General features: G+C 35.1%; 1 protein-coding gene across 3 annotated transcripts; it reads left to right on the top strand.

The window, feature by feature from the left end:
- The first annotated feature begins 3,243 nt into the window (after positions 1-3,243).
- Positions 3,244-9,770, top strand: LOC143449037 (nucleolar protein 10-like). Of its 3 annotated transcripts, XR_013114497.1 has the most exons (19): positions 3,244-3,392; positions 3,589-3,733; positions 3,820-3,897; positions 4,043-4,080; positions 4,882-5,018; positions 5,113-5,178; positions 5,300-5,446; positions 5,554-5,632; positions 5,903-6,052; positions 6,150-6,269; positions 6,710-6,836; positions 7,179-7,290; positions 7,438-7,504; positions 7,609-7,701; positions 7,800-8,036; positions 8,182-8,354; positions 8,783-8,885; positions 8,967-9,150; positions 9,249-9,770. XR_013114497.1 is itself a non-coding variant. In XM_076949063.1 (18 exons), the coding sequence occupies exons 1-18, from the start codon at positions 3,327-3,329 to the stop codon at positions 9,087-9,089; spliced, it is 2,061 nt and encodes a 686-aa protein (XP_076805178.1). In that variant the 5' UTR covers positions 3,244-3,326; the 3' UTR covers positions 9,090-9,770. The 3 variants fall into 3 exon arrangements, 2 of the variants coding, with proteins under 2 accessions (XP_076805178.1, XP_076805179.1); XM_076949063.1 differs by having other exon boundaries at positions 8,967-9,770; XM_076949064.1 differs by lacking the exons at positions 3,244-3,392; positions 3,589-3,733; positions 3,820-3,897; positions 4,043-4,080 and adding an exon at positions 4,148-4,464 and having other exon boundaries at positions 8,967-9,770.
- Positions 9,771-10,077: the final 307 nt, after the last annotated feature.

Raw genomic sequence — 10,077 nt, 5'->3', positions numbered from 1 at the left:
TATTTAATGCTAATCTAGCAGAAAAAAAATAGCAGTACTAAGAAAAGCTGTTGCTTTACCAACACTCTCAGCCGAACTGACTTGACAAAGCTAAATTTCTCTCTTGACTTGACAAAGCTAAATGCATGCTGCCATTTTCGCCACTTTTATTAGCGACCGGAAAGAGACAGAGATCGGTGACAGAATCACCAGAACGGACGACTGTCGGACGGACTTGGTGAAAACGAACTCTGATAAAACTTGTAAAACGGCAGTTTTCAAGACGCGACTCGCTTAATTATTTTGCGATAAAACGTGTACATAAGTTGAAATAAACGCCTTCACTTGCGAGCATATTCGTCGCAATTTGTAGCCAACTGACAGACACAGAGTTAGAGTAGTCTATCAGCAGACAATAACTAGACATAGGATCTTTTACCAGGTTATTTCAATGAAAAAACTGTTTGTGCTCCGAACCTTTAGCTATGTAGCTCAAAACATTGGCAGAACGGTCAGCGTGCCTGCCTCGTAAATATACGTTCTGGTGAACAGTTCCAAATTCGGGCAAAATAGCAATAATACAACAAATTTAAAATGTCACGAATGTGTGCCTATCAGAACTTGCACTGCCACAAAAAAAACAAATTCAGCAACCCGGGTTCGAGCGACAAAGAATTATCGCCTGTTGAAACCGTGCACTGCAGAGACTTCTCTCAGTTCGACTGTTCGAAAATAGAGATTTAGTGATACTATACGCTAAACTTCGCTTTTAAACAATTCATACAAATGATTTGGTTACCTGTTACAATCCTGTTATGATTACTTCTACTTTAATGGTAGAGTGGCTAATCCGACTTTCCGGAATCGTCTTAGTTTATCTACAAATACCATTAAGTTGCAAACAAAGCAACTAGCGCAGGAAACATAATTTATTATGTATTTAGTAATTTTTTATGTTTCCTGCGCTAGTTGCTTTGTTTGCAACTTTATGGTATTCAAAGTCGTCTTCTTTACTTCCTACGTTGTATTACAGTACCTACGAATGTTTAGATTAAAACATTTGTTATTAAAGACGATACGCATGAGTACACCCAGCTGGTTGTGTAACCCCAAGCGGTGGGGAAAAAAGAGATTGGTGTTGCCAATCGAGAATCTTTTGCGCTGAAGTTAGTCCTTTTTGTGGCATTGCAGAGCGGAATTTTCTATGTTTCTTTGACGTATTTAATACGTTAAAAATGGAAGTTATTAAAAAACTGCTTTTGTACTGTTTATTATTTAATGTGTAGTTTAGCACGTTTTGAAGCTTACTGTAGGGTTTTTCATAAATTTTTGTTTGGCTACCTGCGTAGAATTAACCAGGTCCACGTGCTGGCAAACATGCATGGTAATTGTAGGGTAGCCTAATGGCTCGGAGGTTGGCCATGTCACGTCACATGTCACATGCCACAGACTCATAGTTGGAAACTATAAACTATGACTAAAATATGAAGACCTCGATGAAAGTGTTTAGATCAAAATATGAAATACGCGAGATTCCGGTTCATGCCGTGATTGCAGGCCATATAGGATGGTAGGTTTAGAGTGCTAGACTATACCCAGACTAGATATATAGTTAGGCATACCCGTACTAAATACTGCATTTCATGAGCTTTTGTGCCGCACTTAATGTACGTTATATTGCACTTAATGACTTGGACAAAACTTCTGTGCACTCAATTTTCAATTTATTTTGGGTTTGAATAAGTCCGCACTTGTCCTTTTTAATAATTTGACACACCCAAGATTTTGCTGAAAACGTTCATACTCTGCAGTCTGGGACTACAGTAGTACCCTAGGCATAAGAGTATTTTTGGACGGTTTTATTTAACCATCCTTATGTTGTGCACTTAAACATATTAGTGACGAGTGATGACTGTATTTAAGTTAGGCTATAATCTATTCAGATTGCTAATAATAATAGATATGCTATCTTTGATGTTCTTGGCGTGCTTTCTATGTCTTCTTATATGGAATTTTTATTCTTGCGTATATTTTGTTTAATTTAAGAACATATCTACCATGTTATTGGTTTATAGTGGCCATGGTAACTTGCTATCTTAAATATAGCACAGATGTATTATTGCCATTTTTGGCATTTTGCATGTGTTAAGCACTTTTGTTTTGTCATTTTTCCTCTTAATGAATTAATATGTTGCTCTTGAGCATGTTCTTTATTGATTGCGCTAAACCTGTATTCTTGACTGCAGAATATGGCAGTTTTCACCGAGATCTCGGAGGTGAAACTAAGCGAAATTCCAATATACAAGTGTAAATTAGGGCAGTTTTCGACGTGAAATCGTGCATTCAAAGACTCAAATTTTAAGCGTAATGGTGTGTACTGAAGCCTCAACTCTTTGTTTATTTATTATAAAGGGAGTGAAGATAAAAATGTTCGGTGTGTACTGTGATGAAACTCACGTGCTGGTGCCACACTCTTCACTGTGGTTTATTTTAAAGTGGCATTCAAACTACCACACAACTGCTCTTGTCTCCCTCTCTCATCAATGAAAAAAGAGCATCGCACATGCTTACATTCTCCTATAAAGGAAAGAGCACGTTTGTTTTGTTCCTTACGTTCCCACTGTTTTTGGCGATTAAAATTGTTTTCACTCCAGTGCATTTCAAGACACCAACTGCATTTGTATGCTGCAAATATTAAATTTGGACTGTAAAATGTGTAACTACAACTGTAATTGTGTATCATTATTTGTTGTAAATGTTATGAGAAATTTGATGGAATCCCATACTGAAGAGTTGTATTTTGACCACAGTTGCCACAAATAATTAATAGACGATTAGAGCTTGAGCTACGTATGTGGTGTTGTTTTCACAAGACACTACATACAAATACTATGGCAGGGGCGGGCAACTTCTTCGGTCGGCGGGCCTGATATGAGAAAATGAAGTACTTGGCGGGCCGGATTCCTGAATAGATTGGAACGCAGCTTTGTCTTATTAATGTTCATGGTCGAAAATGTTTGCTCATAAATGTATGTAGACCCGAACAGAACAAGTAGATTTATGGCCATCTTTCTCAGGTTGGCAAACTTGGACTTATTCAGTGACGCAATACAGGGATTGCGGCAGAATGGTGCCGCAGGCCACATTATCATGTAAGACCGGAAACTGTCTGCGGGCCGCTCAAAATCCCGTCGCGGGCCGTATGTTGCCCACCCCTGTACTATGGCCTACTTCAACAAATTGCATTCCTTAGTTTGTAGTAAATTTTCATTTGGTTCTTATTTACAGTGTTGTTCATTAAATCAACATTTTATATTATTTGCTTAACTGTATATGTGCAAAACATTATGCAAGTGTCCAACCCTAACAACATCAAAATATATAATTTAAGTTGCGGAAAATCTTTGCCAGAGGTAAGTGAGAAGCATTATTGTAGTTGAATAAGCAATTTTTGTATTACTTTATATGAACATAATAAATGAATTGGCATTTTTAGGTTTTGAGCTAACTTTTATTGGAAGTTATTCAGCAACATGTTTTAGTTTTTGTGCTACACAGAAACAAAGTGAAGTTTATATAATTTATGTCAAAAATTTTCAATACTTGCAGTTTATCAGCGATAAAAGGAAGCGTTCATTGTTGAAAAAAGATGACGACTTGCGAAGGCGAATTGAATTAATCCAAGACTTTGAAATGCCAACGGTCAGTTCTAATGTAAAGATGTCACCTGATCAACAATATATTTTTGCAACAGGTTGGTATGATTTGTCTGAACACTTTTAGTGTCTCTCTTCCCAGTTGGATCAGAATTTTGTTTTTCCAACTTGTTTATATTTTAAGGTACATACAAACCAAGGGTGAGGTGTTATGATGTGAAAGATTTGTCTTTAAAATTCGAAAGATGTTTGGATGCAGAAGGTAAATTAAATTTTGTAAGAGTTACGTCCAGTAAAAGTTATAATTTGCATAGTTGCATACCAATCTCAACCAGCTTATATAATCTGAAATCATGTAGTGGCAAAGCAAATCATTACATTATTTACTTTTTGAATCCAACTTATAGTTGTCAAATTTGATGTGCTGTCTGAAGATTATTCCAAGGTGGGTTTACATATTACTGGTATTCTATCCAAATACAAGAGGATGTCCATTTTAATTCCATCAAATGAATAAGATCATTACAGAAATTAAGTCTTTTTCTTGTCAATTTTTGTGTTCACATGTTTGATGGACCATGGTACCTCATGTTCGATTGTTTTTTTTTTGGCCACGTACGAATTGTAATGAATGGGCTTGATTTCGGGAAGGCCACTAAACCCATAATTACCCACGAAACATAAGTTCAAAAAGCAAAGTTAAGCAGACAAGCAGGTGATGTGTTCAAGCAATAGATGATTGAAAACCGGTTCAATGCTGTACATCAGTGGATGGAAAAAGAAAAACCACCGTAAAAGAACCCCATACGGGCCGGGAGCCCTGTTTCAGGTGGCCATAACACTAATGTAGGGCGTTGTTTATGTGCCCCAGTTTGTACAGCAAATGCATTCAACAAATCAACAGCATTTTGAGTTAACTTTAGAAAAAATTTGCAGACTTATTCTTTTGATGGAATTATTGAGCTTATCATGGTGATAATAATATTACTATGTTATTAGTATAAGTATGTGTCCATTTACAAGGATCTAATATGACGATTTGGTTGAAATTTTAAAAAATTCTATAAAGAATAAAGATACTAATTACACTATATATTGGAATAAGTACAACCAAATCACAGGTAAAAAAAGGACAAAAAGAAATGTATATGCCACGTTTTGAAAATATTTTGCTTTATTCATCAGAAAATCTTGCCGTAAAAATTATAATCTAATTTCTTAACACTATTCCACATCTGTTTGTTAGCTTGTGTTTCTGCTGAATGATCGAACTGTTGAATTACACACACAACAAGGACGGCATTACACCGTACGCATTCCAAAATTTGGCCGTGACTTAGCTTACCATCCTGCTAATTGTGACCTTATGCTTGTTGGAGCAGGGTATACTTTACCATCTTATCTTTCTATAACCATTTACCGGTAGTTTAATAGGATGTACAATTGTGACTTCAATTTGTAAGAGATTTATTTTTAGGTCTGAAGTGTACAGATTGAATCTTGATCAGGGAAGATTCCTAAAATCTTTTGAGACCCAATCACCGTAAGACCCATTGTGTTCTTGGTTGTTTATAATTAAGACTTGCTTAGTATAAAAACAGTTTTGAATTTTCTATCCATATTATCACAAAGCTAAAAGGTTTCTGTTATGGCTGATCATGCAGAGAGTTAAACGTTTGCACCCTGAATGAGTTTCACCACTTGTTAATTACTGGAGGAATAGATGGACGAATAGAATGTTGGGATCCACGTTCAAAGTGTAGAGCTGGCATTTTGGACTGTAACCTTGGTTTAAGTTCATCGATAATGGAGTTAGTATTGCTCTTATGAAGTAACTTAGCTATTCGGTTACCCCTTTATATACTCCCTAATACTTTGTGAAAAATATTTACTCTTTAATTTAATTTTGTTTTTGCAGAGGTAATGGAAATGTGAAAGTGTCCTCCTTAAAGTTTAAAGGTCCCCTGCACATGGCAGTTGGAACTAGCACGGGGCATGTAAGTTGTTTCGTGTGATTATACAAGATAGGTAGGAGCATTGTTTTATGGTGATAGAGAGATACAAGTTATTTTGTATCCTAATCCTCAAGTTTACTTTAAGGAATCTATTATAATATATGTGACAATTATATCTAATTTGAGGTTGATTTCTAAAATCCATTCATTATTGAACTCTGTTTTTTCATCATGAAATAGCTTAACATAGTTTGGGGTTTCAGCTTAAAACAAGATGAGAAGAAGCATAACGAGGCAGTTAATAATTTTTAGGTTCTCTTATATGATATAAGGAGTCAACGACCTTATATAGTAAAAGATCATCGCTATGACCTTCCTATACATTCAATAGATTTCAATGAAGAAAATAATATGGTTATTTCATCTGACGCACGTGCTGTTAAGTTTTGGAATGAAACTACGGTTTGTTGGCTCTTTTAATGGTGTGTTTCATTTACCTAAACTTCAGTTAAAGTGTTTTCGTTATAATGTAGTACGTGCGTTTGTTATTTAAATCAAGGGTGAAGCTGTTACTGCTGTTGAACTGGAATCTGATATCAACGATTTACATGTTGTCAAGGGAACCGGTTTATTTTTCCTTGCGAACGAATCTCCAAAAATTCGATCTTACTTCATACCTGTATGTTAAGCTTAGTAGACAATAGTTTTTATTTTGAAAAGGCATTTTGAAATAGAAATTCAAGATGTAAAAAAATTAAATATATTTATCTTTTTTTAATATTTAATCTTATTTTAATATTTTATATCTTAATTCCTATGACGAAATAATTCAAACTTTGCAGTAACAGTCCTAACAAAAAGATTTTTTACAAATTTATTCAGTACTAATGGTAATACCCAAACTCATGCTATCACTTGTGTATTGGGATTATTTTGGTGTTGCTATCTATGGCTGAGTTTCCTATATAACAAGCATTTTGAAAATAGAATATGTATATATCTCTTCTACAAAACCCAAGATAATTAAAATCTAAATTTAAAGTAACCTGCACTTAGTTTTCATTTTTTATGACGCTTGTATTTTAGTAAGTTTAACTGCAAAATTCTCTGTCATTGTAGATGCTTGGTCCAGCACCGAAGTGGTGCTTGTTTCTGGACAATTTAACTGAAGAGCTGGAAGAAAATCCAACACAAGAGATGTATGATGACTACAAGTTCTTGACACAGAAAGATGTTGCAAATTTAGGTATGAAATAACAATAATAAAAATACTTAACAATGTGATTAACATGCTTCAAAGGGCAAAAATTGTAGATCAAGGTTGTAATAAAGTTGACAAAGGAATTAGACTAACTGCGATTAGATGAAAAGAAATGCTATAGGAATAGCATCAAATTGGTCCAGAAATAAACCTATTCCAGCAATGGACGTTTTAGTCTTGCTTTGGCCACGTTCCTTCTTTGATCAGTATGATTGCATCTGTTATGTATCATCATCAGCTTAAGAATTTGAAAAAAAAATTGGTTCGGTAGTGAATAAAGTTAAGATGCTCTGAAACTCTATTGAGTAATCTTTTTTATAACTGAAGGTCTGACAAATCTTGTTGGGACATCGCTTTTAAAAGCTTACATGCATGGATACTTTGTTGATATGCGACTTTACCACAAAGCTCTCTCTATTGCAAACCCCTTTGCATACAAGTAGGTTTCAGTGAAATTTTGTTAACCTTTTTTTGTACTATTATGAATATCACTAGTGATGAATAAGCATATTGGAATTCATGTGAACACTGAACACAAACAAAACCAGTCTGTATTATGGATAACAAAAATTATCTTTGTGTGCAGAGAATACAGAAAAAAAAAGATAGCTGATAAAATAGAAGAGGCAAGAGAAAACAGAGTTAAATTGAAAGTAAGTTTTTTCTTCCGCTCAAGATTTTTGTTAGTTTCATTTGGTAATTACGACCACAACTATAATAAAAACCGCAAGGTTTGAAATTAGAACCCTTTCTCCAGAAACTTCCTAAAGTGAACAGGAACCTTGCCGATCGCTTGCTGAGCAGAGCTGACGAGGAGGAACCGAACAGTGGCAAGAAAAAGAAGATGAAGGTATCAGTCTATGTACCATAATGTTCTTGGACTAGGAAATAATTTATCCTTCCTACGCAATTATACTTTATAACACAAGTTTATGCCTGTTGTCATAGAAAGAAGCCACCAATCTTCTCAGCGATCCCCGCTTCAAGGCTATTTTCGAAGATCCTAGTTTCCAAGTTGATGAAGAGTCTGAAGAGTTTAAGCTTCTGAATCCAGTTGTGTCAAAACAATTTGAAAAACAGATTTCAAAAAAGAAAACTCAAACAACACAGTCCGATGACGAGCAGAATCAGTTATCTGATGATGATCAAAAGGAAGGTCGAAAGTGGATAGCAGAAGCAAAATCAGTATGTTTCATTTGCAAAAGTGTACTGCTAAGCATCTTGGAGTCCATTTTTCATCACATTTGTGTTAATAAGAGAACTACATTTAATAAAAGAGTTAGTTTATTGCTAACTCTGGAAAATTAAAGCAAACTACGTTTATGTGAAGGAACACAAACTCAAGAAAAAGCGTATCATTGGCAAATCAAATACATCTGCCGAGCCGAGGATGTTTGAAATTAAATCCGATAAACATCTTGAGGGAAATATGTTTGCGACTCTTGATGACCTTGACGCGTTTTACAACGATCAAATACAAAATGATAAAAAACGAAAAATCAAGTGAGTGAGACATAATGTTAAACGTAATGTCTTTTTCGATAAGTTTTGTTGTTATTTTTAAATCATGGTACAGATCAAGATCATCCACTTTATTTTTTTTTGTGAAAATTCAAGGCTGTAGATAAGTTATTTGTGTTGTATAGTGATGTACACTGATTTGCTGCTGGTGGCTACACGCTCTTCTCCGAGCATGTGTCTGTGTCTCACATTCATTAAGTAAACTAAACAAGAGACCAAAGTTATTTATTTTTAAATTAATTATCAATCTAAGAAAATTTTTTCTGTAAAACTTTTCAAGCCAAGTTTTGATACACATTTTAAGGAAATGGGTTTTAGCTTTATGCGGCAAACACCACCAGTTGGCGCACACGGACCATTCAGTGCAGGGCAATAATCGAATCCACTAATTGTCCCTAATTTGTTTGCAGCTCTTTAGAAGAGCGCATAGAAGAGGAGGAAAATGAAAAATCTTTTTTGGTGTCTTCTAAGAACAAGATGGGAGGCAAAGAAGCAACGTTTCGCATTAAAAAGGTACGTTTTCGTTTTACTTTACCTGGCATGAATGAGGTCCATACCACGTGTAGAAATATACCCTGAACGTGTTATTTTAAGGAAAACAAGGAGAAAACGCGTTCTGAAGACGAAAAGAAACACCGGGAAGAAAGAAGACAAGTTCGTCGTCCAGCACAGAAATTACAGCGCCAGCGTGTCCGAAAAACGCCTTTCTTCAAGTAGCCTGCTAATATAACAAGCTCGGAATTGCTGATAACATTACTGTGAAGCGGTGTCGGATAATGTGAGAAATCATTCTATCTCTTCAGAGATTGTTCTGAAGATGTTGTTGGTGAAGGCTCAAGGTTTGTTTGCTACCAACGTTGATGTTTTTGGTTGCAGAATTAGCCAAATGGCATCACTTTCAAGAAAAAATATAGGAATGAAACGAAAAGAACTGTGGTAAACATTTGTCGCTAGCCTTCGTAGCTATATCATCACATTATTGCTCACAATTGGTGAATGATTATGGAAGTTGTTATTTATGCCATTATTTTAAGAAGTACTATGAGATTGTAGAGCTTTCGTTTGATTTGTGATGACCACGCCCAAAATTTTGCTGAAGTTAAAGTTTAGTTGATCACTTGACTCTGGTGTAACATTTTTTATTTGCAATAGCGTTTTAACTGCGACTTCAGGTGTTGTTGTTAACATTTGAACTTCGTTATACAATAACTTGTTATAAAACTTATGTTTAAAAATTTGTTATTTTCTTTAAACTAGTGAATTAAACTTTAGCTGAACGATAAATTTTGAAGGTATGTCTATTACATTTTCGTATCGAGGTTTGCTATAGATTCGTTGTACAGTTTCGACGTTTCCAGTTCCGTAACTAAAGTCAATTTATATTCCCTTTTATCTGCGCTCAAGTTGTCAATATTTCGTTGTCTGAATCGACCCTTAGGTTTTTTTTGATTTCTCGGAGATACGTTATTGTTGCAGCTTAGCTAGTTTAGCTATGATTTGAAGCATGTTGTCGGTTAAAAACCTAACCCAGTTTGCGTGCTTTAGCTTGTAACCAAGCTATGACGCACACCCCCGCGGTCATTTTGCAGGGAAAATGTGTGTGTCGGAAAGAAAAAAAGGTATAACACCTTTAATCACATATTTCTGCTTTAACGGTTTTATTTGTTTTTTTTTTTATTTCAAAATACGATCAATCGTTTCTAAT

Source organism: Clavelina lepadiformis, chromosome 3 (assembly GCF_947623445.1).
Source record: "Clavelina lepadiformis chromosome 3, kaClaLepa1.1, whole genome shotgun sequence".
In the NCBI taxonomy this organism is placed as follows: domain Eukaryota; kingdom Metazoa; phylum Chordata; class Ascidiacea; order Aplousobranchia; family Clavelinidae; genus Clavelina; species Clavelina lepadiformis.
The sequence above is the reverse complement of the archived record's forward strand: the minus strand, read 5'-3'. Positions and strand labels throughout refer to the sequence as shown.

What these genes read in the sequence shown, in the direction of transcription:
- LOC143449037 (XM_076949063.1), top strand. Translation starts at nt 3,327, where the DNA reads ATGCAAGTGTCCAACCCTAACAACATCAAAATATATAATTTAAGTTGC. An exon ending in TTAAGTTCATCGATAATGGA is followed by an intron (nt 5,447 to 5,553) that starts GTTAGTATTGCT and finishes TTGTTTTTGCAG; the next exon opens with AGGTAATGGAAATGTGAAAG. An exon ending in GATAAAAAACGAAAAATCAA is followed by an intron (nt 8,355 to 8,782) that starts GTGAGTGAGACA and finishes ATTTGTTTGCAG; the next exon opens with CTCTTTAGAAGAGCGCATAG.